The sequence below is a fragment of the Falco punctatus genome, assembly GCF_963210335.1.
Source record: "Falco punctatus genome assembly, chromosome: 4".
Lineage (NCBI taxonomy): Eukaryota > Metazoa > Chordata > Aves > Falconiformes > Falconidae > Falco > Falco punctatus.
In genome coordinates this window covers 7,961,354-7,975,633 of record NC_137583.1, presented here as the reverse complement: position 1 = coordinate 7,975,633, position 14,280 = coordinate 7,961,354, and the positions used below count along the sequence as shown (strand labels likewise).

Here is a 14,280-nt window from a genome sequence, read left to right as displayed (position 1 = left end):
GGCTGGTACTGTTAACCCCCCTGGCAGCGCTGGGCAGGGTGATACTGCCAGCTCTGCTTGGTGGCGGGGGTCCTGAGGATGGGAGTGCTGGGGGGTGCGAGGTGCCTGGCCACGTGCTGGGGCCAGCGGGGGCTGTTTTCCTCTCTGTTTGCTCAGCTATGGGGACGGCCAGCGATGCGGATCAAGGCCGGCGTCCCTCGGGCAGCCAATTGTCAGCCAGCTCAGAGGGGAGGGAGAGGGGCAGCCGCTCTGGGGCTTTCCCAACCATGGAGAGGGCCAAGATGCCAGCACTGTGCAGCCAGAAACAGTGCCATGCTCAACCCACCCAAGCGCAAAGCTGGGTGATGCCAGCGGGGACCTGGGGGTGCCCTCCGGGACCCCAGAACCTAGTGCTCCCCAGCTGCACGCTGGCTGGGGCAGGCACCCCCTGCATTCCACCGCTGTGGGAGGCTGAGTACCCTGATGCTGGGGAACACAGCAGCCTCAGTCCTGAGTGCTGCCATGTCCTTTTGTGCTTCTCCTGCTGAATCCCTTGCCCTGGCGGGCCATGAAAGGGCCTTTATCCCCTCTCCTCCTCATGGCTGGATCATACCTGGCAGGACCCTGTGCTGCTGTCTGGCCCCAGGGCTGCCAGTTACCCTGGCAAGGGTGGAGGTCCAGCACAGACCCACTGGTGCATCCCGCCAGGAGTGGGAGCAGACAGCAGCTTTGCTGGGGCTGCACAAGCCCTATCTTCTCCTCAGTCAGCTCTGGACCAACCGCTGCCCCCCAGGGAGAGGAGGGACACGGCTGTGGCCACGTCTCCATTTTTGGCCCGGTTATTTATATCTTTAAACAAGGATGCTACAGTTGTCTGGGCCAAAAGGCATCCCTGGTCCTTCCCTGCTTCCTGCTCCCCAGCTCCCCAGCCATCTGCCGCCCTACTGCCCAGGCCCTGAGCAGCGTGCCTGGGCCCCCCTGGGGCTCCCCCAGCCGGCTCTGTGCTTGTAACAGCTTGCTGGGGAGCTTGAACAGGAGACCCCCCCTCCCCGGGTGCTGCGGACCACCCAGTGCTGTCCCACATTTCCTTCTGCTGCCCCATGCCAGAGCCCTGCTCCTGCTCTGCTAAACATTAACCACCCAGCCCAGCTGTGGCTCAGCCGTGGACCTGGTGTCCCAGCAGGGTTTGGCTGGGGGTCTGGCCTGGCCCTAGCCCAGGCGGATTTTGGGGCATAGGGCAGCCCAGCCCTGCTGCCTGGCGCTGTCATGAGCGCCCCATGCCTTCTTGGAGTCTCTGGGAGCTGCCTGAGCTCCCTCCCTGTCCTTGGGTAGCTGAGGTAGCTGCAATGTGGGATGGCCGAGCTCCCTGTGGGATGGAGGACCTTCGGACTTGGGGAGCTGATGGTGGGCAGCTCGCAGCCCAGAAAGCCTCAGGCCCTGTGCACATGGGAGTGTTCCCTGCAGGTTGGTGGGTCCCCCTGTGAGCCCAGGTCCCCCAGCAGAGCAGGACCCTGGCACCATCCCAAGGGAGAGCTGCCAGAGCATCTGTCTCTCCAGCAGCTGCTACCCAGCACCTCTTTGCCTGCTTGAAGGAGAATGCTGCCAGCCCTATTCCTGGCTTTCCAGTGAGATGTAGGAAGCAACAGAGCCCAGTAACTGGGGGCACTGGGGAAACAGGCCAAGACTCAGAGGAGCTGGCCCAGAGCAGGGCATTGGGTGCCGGACATCTCAGGAACATCATAGCCGCTTGGGCTTGTTTGGCTTTAATAATGCATTTAAGTTGCATTTAAAAGTATTGAAGTCCTTGCTAAGTCCTTGCATAATTGCCTTAAAGGCATTTAAGCCCTTGCTGCAGGATGGCAAGCCCATGGAAGCAAAGCCCCTAGCCCCAGTGAGGCTGTGGGTGCTGCCAGCAGGGACAGCGGGGACATGGCTGCCCTGCCTGAGTGGCAGAGATGTGCAGGCTGCTGCCAGCACCTTTGAAGGTGACAGAGAGGATGGTCCCTCTACTCCAAGAGGAACAGTTTCTTCCCATCTCCTAGAGCTCAGGGCATTCTTCCACCCTCAAGTGCTTCCAAGCACCCGTGGTTCTTGATGGCTGGAGGAGCCTGTGTGGGACTGGTGTCCTGGTGGGAGCTGCAGGAGCTGGGGGTCCCAGGACCCTCTTCCAAACCTCACAGGACTGTGGGGAGAAGCAGTGGGGTTACCCTGGGGCTTGTCCTCAGGTCCTTGGTTCCTGGTGTAGCGCTTGGCAGGGAAGCGATTGAGTGCAGAGATAACCCACCCTTCAGGTCTGCTGAGCAGCGCTTTGCTTCTGGCTTCTGTAAAGTTAATTGGTTTCGAGGTTCCAGGAACAAACGAAGGAGAAAAACCCACTCTCCTGATGTGCGGGATCATTGAATGCTCTCTGGCAAGTTATAATTGCAAATCATGTTTTGAAATCGCATTAACCAATTAGTCCTTGTTGTTGTTGTGCCCTGCCACATGACAGCGTGTGCTGCAAGGGAGGTGATGGTCAAGGGCGAGAGAGGGGGTCACAGGCTGCTCTCTGCCAGCTCTGTGCCCAGGTGCCATGCTGCTGGCATTTGGGGGGCTTCTGCAGAGGGACAGGCTGGGGGGAGGAAGGCTCCTGCCCTGGGCATGGCCTTGGGGAAGTGTCACCCTGGAGTCCTCCCAGCCCACGCCACTGGCCACAGGCATCCCTCTCCTCCTGCCACCAGCATTTCTGGCCCCTTTTGTGCCTTGCTTGCTCCCCAGTGATGGGGTCGGGGGGGCAGCTGGGGCCTTAGAGCCCCTGACAGGTGCTGGGGCCATGCCTGTGGGATGGCTGGTGCTGGGGACCAGAGGCACCTGCCGGTGTGTTCTTGGCAAGGACAAGCTCCGGGAGGCTTCTTGCTCGAGAGGACATGGTTGTGACGGGGGTGGGGCACTGCTTGGGCTGCAGATCTAACCGTTATCTCTGCCATATCTTCCTGCCATCTCCCATTTCGACCCTGGGAACAGTGGGCAGTGGCAGGCAGCAGCCAGGCAGCAGGCGCAGAGGCCATGTAAGGAAACCAAGCGTGACAAGGAGAGCATGCCCTGGCCGTGCATGGCACCCACTCCTTCATGGCTGGGTCCTGGCTGGCCTTGTCCCATGCCAAGATGCTCTCGAGGCCAAGGGGTTTTAAGGGGGCTCACTTTAATCTGCTCTATCTCTGAGTGTGGCTGAAGGATAAAAAATAGGTCAGCTTTTGGCTGGGGGGATTCGTAAGAAAGCAAACCACATGGGGGTGGGCAGCAGGCAAGGGCTGTGGCACAGCACAGCCGGCACAGTGCTCAGCTCCCTGCCACTGGTGAGGCAGGATGCTGCCGTCAGGACATACCGTGCCGTGCCACGCTCCCCCAAAGGCTCCTCACATCTGGGAATCCAGTGTCAAACTTTCCAGCTGGCCGGAGAAAACCACACGGCTGCAGTTTCGCAATGCACTGGAGCCCAGGCACAGGCCTGACACCACCAGAGCCAGTGGTGAAACGGCCCTGGGCTGTGCTGGGGAGGCACCATCGGCCAGGGGGTTCAGGGGGCTGAGAGGAGGGTGTTAGCCCACCCCTCTCCCAGGCAGCCCCAGCTGCGGCGAGGGGACTGGTCCCCATGCTGGCTCCCCAGTGCATGGCCAGCCTGGCTGCGTGGGGCTGGAGCCACCACATGCTGGCTGTGGGATGTGGGGACCCTCTGGGACAGGCTCTGGGAGGTCTGGGGATGTCTTTGCTCCCTTTTCCTCCTCTCCTTCTCACAGCTTTGATTTTCTACAAAGCTTCAGGTAGGTACGGTGGGGATGGTGTGAATATCTCCTCTGCCCAGCTGAAAAGGGGGAAATGATAGAGGGATGTCACATGCCAGACAAGACAGGGGATGATAAAAAGGGGTCATGGTTTCATTTGTGCCAACAGGAGAAGGGGAAGGGCTGGGAAGGAGCAGCCAGGCTCTGAGTCACTGTCCACAGCCCAGCCCCCCAGCATGACCACCCTGCTGGCACATGCTGCACCCCCATGCCATGGGTCCACCCTGCCTGTCCCCATCCCCAGCTGCCTGCGCTGTGTTTTCTTACAGGGTGGCAGCTCTCAGACTCCTTTTACAATGCGTGGTGAGGTGGGTTGCCACCCATTCTTGGGACATCTCCATGCTGGTGCCACGTGGCTGGCGCCCACCTTTGCCAGGGCAGGGGAAGGGTTAAGTGGATGGCTGAAGCCCAGCCATGCCCATGGCCCTGGGTGTCTCTGACTCCCTCCCTCTGACCCCCCACCCCCTCCTACCAAGCTGCCAAACCTGGCTGCCTCCGGTCCCCCAGCATGCCAGCCAGCGCTGGTTCAGAACTTACGCATGCTGCTGTTATTAGAAATTAGTTAATGGATGTCTCCAGCCAACGGAGAGCAGCAGTAACAGGAGCCGCAGGATTGCTGGGAGCGCGAGAGCAGAGCTGCCATTGAACATTTAACATCCCAGGCGAGAGGGTGCTGCCGAGGGGAGATTTTCCTCCTCCCAGCCTGATGGCGATGCTCACTGCCGGCCGTTGGTGTTGTTTCCATCCCAGGCCACCCGAGGCTTCGCAAGGATTTATGAAAGATATGCGTAACACAAATAAAGCCTCCCAGCAACGCGCGGAGCCGTCCTGCTAACGTGCAGTGGCTGTGCAGGGCTTGCGGCTCTAACGGGGAGGAGGGTGCACCGAGCCCCAGAGATTTACTCTGAAGTTAAAGCCAGGCAGGGCAGAGGAGCAGGAGGTGGTTTGGGGGTGACAGCCCTTGGGAAAGGGCAGGGAACCCACAGGGACATGCTGATGGCTGGCCAGGAGCTGCTGGCTCTCCCTGCAGTGTGTGAGATGCTCTTGGAAGAACAAATTTCTTCTTTGGGGCATTTTTGTGGGGATAGATGCCTAAGTTGTGTCTCCAAGAAAAAAGAGGTGTTTCAGCTCAAGTGGGGAAGTTTGATGGAGACGAGAGGAGGGGACTGGACTGTCCCCCCCACTCTGGGTCACATTGAGATGATCCCACACGGATTGTTTTCTCCCAGTGTTCTAAGGTACGCAGGCAGCCCCTGCGGGGGCAGCTGGCACCCCGGGCCGGGCTGCCTTAACGTGGGGGCGACTTGATCTTGGCAGGCTGGGGGGAGAGCCTGGCTGGGGGGTGTTGGGGGGACCCTCCCCAGCTGTCGGGTGACTCTGCTCCCCCCCCGAGAGGGGAGAAACCCCAGCCAGCGGCCGGGCTCCGGCAGCAGCCCCCGGGTGCTGCGGGGGCCAGTACCTGGCGGGGCGTCCATGCCCGGTGGGACACCGATGCCGGGTGGGACACTGATGCCCGGTGCGTCGGTGATTCCCAGCGGGAGAGCGATGCCCGGCGGGGCGGTGACAGCGGCTGGGGCCGGGGCGAGGCGGGGCCGGGGCCGGGGCGGGGGCCGGCTGCTCTCCCCCCGGCCGGTCCCTCCCCGGCGCTGCCCCTGACGCTGCCCCGGCGGCGCGGAGATTGGGAGCCGCCGCGCTGGGGGCGGGCCCGGCTCCGGTTTAATCTCCGGCTCGGCCGGGATTACGGCCGTAGGATAGTCTAATCCGCGGCACCGGCTACCGGGGGCTGCTCGCCCCAGCCCGCAGCAGAGGCACCGCCGGAGAGGGGGGCAGGTAAGTCCCCTCCAGTCCCTCCCAGTCTCCCCAGTTGCACGCACCCCCGTGCTTTTTGCCTTCTCCTTCGGGAAACTCCGTGGCTGAAGGCTGCCGGGGCTTCGGAGCCTTCGCCTCCCCTTGGTCCCCCCCGCAGACCGCCCTAACCCCCCGCCCGGCCCCGTTTTCCCCCCACCGTGCCCGGCTGCCCTCCTCCTCCCGGAGGCGGGCAAGCCCCCTCCCCCCCCCCGGCAGCCCTGGGAGGGCTCGGGGGCTCCGACAGTCCTGGCAGGTGGCGGTGCCCGGGGGCTGTTTGCTTTGCTTTTCTGCTGCCGCTTGCCTCTCCAGCTGCTTAAAGCCTCCCACGGGTGGGTAACAAATCCTGCGAGGGCAGAGGGAAGGCAGAGCCCCCCGCGCCCCGCCGCCTTTCCACCCCAGCACCCAGCAAAGCTCCTCCCGCGGCGCGGTGCCGGGGGGGGTTCGGCATCGCCGCCTGCTTTGCTGATAAAAATAACACCAACCTCCAGACCCCCTTTTTCTGTCCCTTTTTTCCACTTTTAATTTTTAATTGCCCGTGGGAACGACATATGTTTCTTAAGGCTGGAAGTGTGCGCGGGCAGGATCGGGTGTCAGGGTGCTGGGGCCAGGAGCGGAGCGCGGCGGGGGGCACAGCCAGGGAGAGCGATGCTGGCGGTCGCGGTGCTGCCGGGGCTTGGCCGGGCTGTGCGTGCCGTGCTTCCCCGGGCCGGGGTATTTATAGAGTCTGGCTGGCCGGGACAGCGGTGTGGAAAGGCAGGCGGCACATTGCGTTCCCACTGGCCACGCGTGTCCCATGCCAGCGGTGTGGTGGCTTGCGCTGCCTGAAGCGGCTTGCAAATGTCCTGCTGGAGAGACATCTACCCCAAAGGTAGTGCCCTGAGGCACGGCAGGTGGCTGCTGGCCGTGGGTTCTCCATGCTGGGGCTGGCTATGTGGTGGCACAGGTGACCAGGGGACCCAGCAAGTCCCCAGCAGGTGGGATGGAGGGAAGGCAGAGCCCCCGTGCAGGGCTGAGCCGCGGCTGACTGTGGAGGGCATGGCCGTGCTGAGCTGCCACAGAGGAGATGGGGAATTTTCCACTGGTGGTTGGATCACGCCCAAGTTGAGCCATTAGACCTGCCTGGTCCCTGCTGCCGGCCACAGGCACACTCTTGCCTCCTGGCATCGTGGGGGCACCCCACAGAAAGCCGTCCGTGCCCCATGACACTGCCCTGTCCCCTGGAGACTGAGCGCCGGCATGACTGGGCTCTGGTGGCCAGTGATACTTGGGGGGCGGTGGGGGCACTCTGGCCCACCCAGGGGTGGCATGGGGGGGTGTGCTGGCGCCGTGGGGGAGCCTGGCCGAGGTGCAAAGGGCCCCACAGCGCCCGACGGCGCTGCAGCTGTAATCACACGCCAGGGCTGCAGCCACGGCAAACAAACAGGCACCGGCAGAGCCTATTTTCCTTGGCACGTGGAGACGGGGGGAAGGAGTGGGATCCCACGGGCTCCTTTGGAAATGCAGCCCTTGAGAAAACAGAGGTGGATTGGGGACAGGATGGGCCCCCCATGCCCCCAGCCTCTCTCACCGTGTGGGTCTCGGGCACTGCGCACCTCCCTGGCTGCTGACGCAGGTTTGGGGCTGGCTGGGTTCCCCGTGCCAGCAGGGGGACAGCCAGCCTGGTCCTACCATCCCCGGGCTGGGGAGCAGATGCCAGGCTGGTGGGGTGGCCCAATGGCTAGAGCTGCAAGGCCAGGGGGGCAGTGGTCCCACGGGGCTTGGGCAGGTCTTGGCCCCAGGCTGGGACAGGGTGCTATGTTGGGGGTGCCGGGGGCATACGAGGGTGCAGCTGAGGCTGGTCCCTCCTGATGTCCCTGGTGCTGCTGGCAGCAAATGACAGTTTGGATTTTTTGCCATTGACCCCTCAGTGTCATCCCACCAAGGCCAGGTGTGTTTTAAGGAGTGGGAACTCCTGGAAAGCGTCTCACTTCCAAGGCAAAACACACTCCAGAGCTGTGATAGAAAACACAACCATTTTTTCAGACAGTACCTGCCCATCGGTCACCACCACAGTGCCACCATGCTCCCTGGGTGGCCCTGAGGTCCTGATGGGCAGTGCATTGGCTTTAAGTTTAAAGCAAAATCCAACATTTAGCCTAGAGCCAGCTGTTTGGGCTCAAGCTGCCGTTTACACCTGGCTTCCCCCAGAGCCACGCTGGGTGCCACTAGCCTCATGCTGTGCCTACCCTGTCCCCACGCTGCCAGCTGCCTATGCTGCCTGACCTTGTCCCACATGGGCTCAACCCCTTCCTTCTACACTGAGTTGTGTCAGCCTGGTCTGTCCCGGTGCTGTGCATGGCTCCCCTTGCCTGGCCTCGGTTTCTGCACTGTTCTCCCCAGCTCTCCTTGGTACTGGCACTTGGATGCAGGAGGACCTGGTGCGATGGGGGTGGCTGGCACCTGTGCTGCAGCCACTTGATCCTCCTATGGCCCCATCCTGGGGCATGTGGCTGGCAGGGGATTGCCATGGCTGAGCTGTGCCATGGCTCCGGCACTAGAAAACCCTCCCCATGGCCCCCCTGTGATGTTTAGCTCTGCCACCCCCTTCCCTGCAGTGCTTTCCCCTCCCCAGTATGTCCCAGACCCAAGCACATCCACTGCTGTGGGATGGTGCTGGGGTGGCCACAAGCCAGCCCAGCTGCTGGCACACTCTGCCTGTGGGCACATCCCTGTGCTCGGGCAGAGCTGTCCCTGAGGACATGGGTGCCGCTTGTGCTGTTTGAACGAAGATCCTGGGTGGACGCTGCTCGCTGCATGGCATGGCAGGGATGGCCTGGAGCTGCTGGGGTAGGTGTTGGTGCCCCTGGAGCCCTGCTAGCTGGGACAGTGTCTTCAAGAACCACTTGCTTCTTGTTGCCACTGCCAATTCTGCCCTGGCTGGAGTGCCATGGGCATCACCTAGCCTGAGGCTGAGTCGTGGTGCAGTATTTGGGGCTGAAACCCCAGGTTGCCCCAGGTCTAGGTGAGCCCAGGAGCAGTGAGCGTGCTGCCCAGCTTGTGCTGGGACCGTGTGCAGGGCTGACTGGCATGATCATCTGGGAGGCTATCTGGTGAAGGTCTCTGGTGGGGCTATCTAATGAGGGTCTCCAGCAGGTCTGTTTGGGGAGGGTCTACAGTGGGGCTACCCAGAGGGGCTCTCCAGCCATGCAGTGGGCAAATTGCCTCCAGGTAAGCCTCCCCACGGCTGACGATGTCCCCATGCGCATGGGGGTGCACCTCAGAACCCTCACTCCAAAGGTGAGGTGCCTGGTCATGCCCCTGGGCAGCCAGATCTGCCCTTCTGGGTGCCCACTGCTCCTGGGGAGGTGGGACAATGGCACTGCCTTTGCTTGGCTGTGAGGTGGAGGAGAGAGAAATGCCGTAGATTTAAAAACAGGTTTGGGGTGCTAATTTTAGGAAGGCAGGTCAGGGGGAAAGCCATGCCTGCGTGCGCTCGGGGGGAAGGGCAGGCCCTGCTCCTGCAGGGTTGGGCTGGCTCGGCTCCCAGTGCTCAGGCTCCCAGGGCCACCCCGGGAGGGGATTCTCTGTGGAGGGTCAACGAGAGGTGTGGGGGGGTCCCCACTGTGTGTCTGCCCTGCTGGAGCTAGCCTCCCTGGGGAGGTGATGCCTGGGGACCCCCGAGATTTGGGCTGTTGCCCCAGCCCTGCCTGTGTGCCTATGGTGGTTCTGGGGGCTCACCAGGGACCCCAGGTTGGAGGTCACCCTGTGCCCAGCAGCGGTGCTGTGGGTACCCCCAGGTCTGGGGGCTGATGGCAGTGGTGGGGGGGGACAGCTGGCATCTCTGCCTGCTTGACCATGCTGCCTGTCCCTCTGGGAGGGCTATGTCACCAGCGAAGCCCCAGGGAACATGAGACCTCTGTGTGCCCAGCTTTGCTGAAACCCGAACAGCCACCTGGGCAGGCAGGCACCGACAGGGGGGCCTTTCTGCCTGCCCCCCAGCACACACCGGCGGCAGTGGAGTACCTGGCTGTGAGCACGCAGGCCGGCAGCTGTGGCAGGCTTGGCACTAAAGCCGGATTACCACCCGGAATAGTCCCACTGTCCCAGCTGGGGTGGATTAGCTGGGATTCATCTGCAGAGGGAGAGGAGATAGAGAGGGGGGTCTCTGGCTGGAAGGGGTCCCTGGCTTGGGGAACACCCACCCACAGCCAGGGAGACCTGGTGCCTTTGTCCCTCATGGGTGAGAGTCGTGGGTTGCGGGCACATGGCAGGTTGTTGCATCCCAGGCTGGCACTGTGTGGCGCAGGCAGGGCTGGCAGGCAGCGTGCTGTACTCCCACCGGCATGGTGTGCCCCAGCAGGGACTGTGCTGTGCTGAGGCTTGACCAGGGGAACCAGCATAGTGCGAGTGTCTGGCTTTCCCAGGGTGATATGTGCCCTCCTCACCATGCTGTCAGGTGTGACGGACCTCCGACACATTCCTCTGGTATTGCCGACCGAGCTCTCCTGCTCCAGCCCGCCCCGTTCCTGGCTGTGCCTTGCTCCCAGCTGGGTTTTTCCACCTTTGAAATAAAGTCTGAGTGGAAGCGAGATGCTGGGCAGAGGGATTCAGCCCCTTCCAGGACCACATCCCCCACCATGGTGCCCTGGCCCCCGAGGAAGGCTGACAGGGGGGCTGGGGGATTTGTGAGCCCTGCTGTGCCATACACGTGTCCCCATCTCGGTGAGGCGGAGCAGGCATCTGTGCTGGCCGGGACGTGGTGTGAGAGACCAAATGTAGCCTCCCCTGGTGCGCAGACGTGGCCGGCGGAGAGGGTACGTGCCGCCCCACGCATACGGCTTGCCGTTCCCCGCGGGGGGGCTGCGGGACAGCACCGGGGCCCGGCGCGGGCTGCCTGGCTGTGCCGGAGCATTGGTGGGGTGGATGATGTCCCTGGTGTCACTGAGCAGTGGGACAGCAGGAGCAGCCCTTGGAAGAGCACATGGGCTGCCCAAGGCGGCAGCAAGGATGGCAACACCCCGTCTGTGTGGCGGGGACGCGTATACCATGGGCTGAGATCCCTGGGAGATGCTTTTTGCCTGGAGTGGAGCATCCCCGGCTGAGGTGGGTGCACAGGGACAGGGGTGAGCCTGCCACCCCCTAGCCCTGGGGGGACCCACGCCACCCCCTCAACCCGGGGCCATCCACCGCTCCATGTATTTGCTGTTCTGCCTGGCCTTATCGCAAGGCAAACAGCGGCAGGCAGGGCACGCTCTGCCCGATCGAAGCGTCTCCTGATCCCTCCCCTTTCATCTCCCCCCTCTTCCCTGGCCACTGCCGCTGGGAGACCCTGGCCGAGGGGCAAAGGCCGGGGCTGGCTGGGGAGGTGGCGGTGAGCTGTGCCGGGGCTGTGCCAGGGCTGTGCCGGGGCTGTGCCAGGGCTGTGCCAGGGCTGCCCGGCGGGAGGAAGCGTCTGGGTGGCAGTGCTAAGCCCGGTGCATGCAGAATGAGCCTGGCTGTGCCGCTTGCTATTCCGAGAGGCGCTCGGGGGAAGAAGCTGGTATTTCCTGAGCCGTCCGGCGAGGTGTAATTATAACCTGGGAGAAGAAAGGGGCTGCAGAGGAGAGCGCCCAGCCTCCCTGGCGCCCGTGGGGGAGCGGGCAGGGGGAGCGGGGCAGCTCCTGCCTGCTGCTGGTGGGAGGCAGCGAAGCCCGTGCCTGCAGGCAGCCCAGCAGTGCTGGTGGGCATCAGGGAGGTGATGGAGCACCGGGGACCTGGTGGTCCTCCTCCAGCCTGGCACTGGGAGTGGTGGGCTTGGCAATGCCTGCCCACGGTGGTGGGAAGGCGCAGAGTTAACAGTGGTGTTTGGACGTGCTGGCAGCCATGTTCATGCCTGGATCTGGCCCAAGCAGAGGCCTAGTGGAGGGGATAAATCATCACCCAGCACCCGCCCTGTGCTTCCCTCTCTTCCCCCCTGCACAGCTGAGCCTCCCTGCTCTGGTCCCCGCTGGCCTGTGCCCTGCCTCAGTTTCCCCAGCAGGCTGGGTGTCGCAGGCAGGGTGGCCCAGCCTTGTGCCCCCTACCCTAGGCCAGCCTTAGGGGCTTGGCCCCCCCTCCCCAGCAGTGCTGGCAGCCAGTGCGTGGCCTGGGATGACCCCGCCAGGTCTCCTCTGTGGCCTGAATGGGCAGGGACAGGCAGGGCAGCAGCTCAGGAGTCCGGAGGTGCTGACGCCCACACCCTGCTGTGACATCCTTCCCTTGCGTGCTGTGGGGGCTGCTGTCCCCGTCATCTCCGTGCTCCAGCAGTGCCACAGGAAGGCTTGCCTGGTCCCCAGGGCCACTGATCCCCTAGAAGAAAGACGGGCATGTCCCCTTTTAACCCCACAGGGATCCAGTGACAGGGCACCAGCATCCTCTCTGGGGTTGGGGACCGCGCTGCATCCCAGCCAGCCATCGCCCTGGGCTGGGTGGCATTATCCCTTGGCCAGAGATGGCCCCAGTATGGAGCACCCCAGCCAGCCGGACAGGACCCCAGACCCTCAGGGTGGTGGGGGACCCTGCCCGGCTGCCAGCCTGCCCCAGAAAGCCACCCTGTGCCGTTTCCCAGCGGGGCGGGGAGGGCTGGGGCTTGCACAGAGGCAGCTTTGTGTGGTGTGCCAAGGCGTCCCGCGCTCGGCAGCCTGGCTGCCTTCCCCTGCCAAGGAGCTGTCTCCTGGCCCCGCGCTCTTTCCTGCTCCGTTTGTCCAGCCCTGACGTGCCCCCAAGACCCCTGTCTTGGCACCTCGGCAGCACTGGCCCTGGGCAGCGGGATGCGGGTGAGCCTTTTGCGCCGGGCAGTACCACAAGGCTTTAAGTAACGGTGCTGGCTGGGGGGACCCTGAGCTCCCCACCCCGTCCCCAGCTGCCCTCCCAAACACCCCCACTCACCTGTTGGCACCCACCTCTGAGAGGGGAAACTGAGGCATGGAGCTGATTGCTGCAGGCAGGGTAGTGGAGGTGGGCAGGCGTTGTGGATGGAGGCTTTGGGGCTGGGCTACTGCAGTGCTGCGTGCAAGGGAGCGGAGCAGCTCTGTGGGGTGGGCTGTGGGATGGGTGGGCTGTGGCATGGCTGGCTGAGCGAGGGGACGGTTCCACCTGGGGACCCTCGTGGAGCTGTTGGAGCCGGGGCAAGCTCTGTGGGACGTTGTGTGCCAAGCGAGCAGAAGGGAGAAGTCCAGCCTGTCCTTGCGATGGCATCAGCACTGGTGCTGTGCCTGACTCTAGCATCCCTGGTGGATGCGGGACTTGTGGATCCCGAGGGCAGCCCAGCTCCAGACCCCTGTTGCCCCCCTCTTGCAGAGCCCAAGGAGAGCCTGCAGTGAGCCCAGCCGCCTCCTCGCCATGGATGCCACAGACGTGCCCCTCCAGGCTGAGATGGTGGAGCTGGTGCCCAATGGGAAGCACACGACTGCGCTCACCGCCTCCACTGTCCCCTCGCTGGCAGGTGACAGGTAGGGGCCCCAGGATAAGTGGAGGTGCCAGGGGCTTGGGGGGTCCTGCCAGCTGCTCCCTGCCCTTGCAATACCTGGGCATGGAGGCGGGGGGGGGGGCATGGTGGCACTTGTGTCTACTTTGGCCTCACCCCACTCCCTCCGGTGCCCAGGTTTGAGGAGAACCAGTCCAGTGCAGCAGAGATGGAGGAGTTCCTGCCCCACGGCACTGACAAGAAGCAGACGCACTTCACCGATGTGAGTATCAGCATGGGCACATGTGGGATGGGGGTAGCTCCTGGTGTGACCGGAGCGTCCCATCCCTGCTGTGTCTCGTGTGCACAGTTCGAAGGGAAGACATCTTTCGGGATGTCTGTCTTCAACCTGAGCAACGCCATCATGGGCAGTGGCATCCTGGGACTGGCCTACGCCATGGCCAACACCGGCATCATCCTCTTCCTGTGAGTGGGGTGCGCCCATGGGGGCTTGGGTGAGGGGGGCTGGGGGGGGGCCTCTCCAAGGGCATCGGTGGGTCCTAGGGGTGCAGACACAAAAGGGGTCCCTGGCTTGGGGTGGTGTAGGGACTGGTGTCCCACTGCCTGAGCAATGGCCATCCCTAGCATGAGCCTGTCTGCCCCTGCCAGGCGCTGTGCCCCACTGGGGAGGAGGAGGAAGGCTTGACTTCCTTCATACAAGACCAGATTTCCCCACGTGGCCCAAAGGACGCAGGTGCCGGCTGCCCTTGGGCCTGTGGCCCATCCACCCTGTGAGCACCCAGCCGGTGCCGAGGCGAGGGGCTGGGTGACCTGCCAGGATGGCTGCCTGCAGGCAGAGCCTGCCTGTGTGGGATTTGCCCTACGGCTGTGTCCGAGCCTGGTGCTGTGACTTGCTGGTGACGGCGCTGTCCTCCCGCAGCTTCCTGCTGACGGCAGTGGCCCTGCTCTCCAGCTACTCCATCCACCTGCTGCTCAAGTCCTCGGGCATCGTGGGTGAGTGTTGGGTCCTCAGTGGGGCTGTGCCAGGGGATCCCCTCCTGACTTTCACCCTGCCACCACTCCCTGTCCTGCAGGCATCCGTGCCTATGAGCAGCTGGGCTACCGAGCCTTTGGCACGCCAGGGAAGCTGGCTGCAGCCATCGCTATCACGCTGCAGAACATCGGAGGTGAGGAGTGGGGCTGGGGACAAGGGATGAGACTGGAGCATGC

The 14,280-nt window shown here is 63.5% G+C and overlaps 2 protein-coding genes across 5 annotated transcripts in view; both read left to right on the top strand.

Annotated features, from left to right (window-relative positions):
* LOC308062670 (guanine nucleotide-binding protein G(i) subunit alpha-2) overlaps positions 1 to 14,280 on the top strand; it is a 59,419-nt gene that overhangs the window by 22,591 nt on the left and 22,548 nt on the right. The window contains exons 1-6 of one of the 4 annotated variants that reach the window (XM_080384470.1): positions 3,522 to 5,630; positions 12,945 to 13,096; positions 13,249 to 13,333; positions 13,421 to 13,536; positions 13,991 to 14,064; positions 14,145 to 14,237. In XM_080384470.1, the coding sequence (XP_080240596.1) occupies positions 12,987 to 13,096; positions 13,249 to 13,333; positions 13,421 to 13,536; positions 13,991 to 14,064; positions 14,145 to 14,237 (478 nt within the window). In that variant the 5' untranslated portion in view covers positions 3,522 to 5,630; positions 12,945 to 12,986. Of the gene's footprint in view, positions 1 to 3,521; positions 5,631 to 5,875; positions 8,475 to 10,319; positions 10,731 to 12,944; positions 13,097 to 13,245; positions 13,334 to 13,420; positions 13,537 to 13,990; positions 14,065 to 14,144; positions 14,238 to 14,280 lie in introns of those variants that run through there. The other 3 variants (XM_080384468.1, XM_080384469.1, XM_080384471.1) reach the window with 3 other exon arrangements.
* The window catches only part of PARP3 (poly(ADP-ribose) polymerase family member 3), a 112,426-nt gene continuing 108,882 nt past the window's right edge, over positions 10,737 to 14,280 (top strand). The window contains exon 1 of the mRNA XM_080384476.1: positions 10,737 to 12,421. Coding sequence (XP_080240602.1) covers positions 12,416 to 12,421 — 6 coding nt within the window. The 5' untranslated portion in view covers positions 10,737 to 12,415. The remainder of the gene's footprint in view (positions 12,422 to 14,280) is intronic.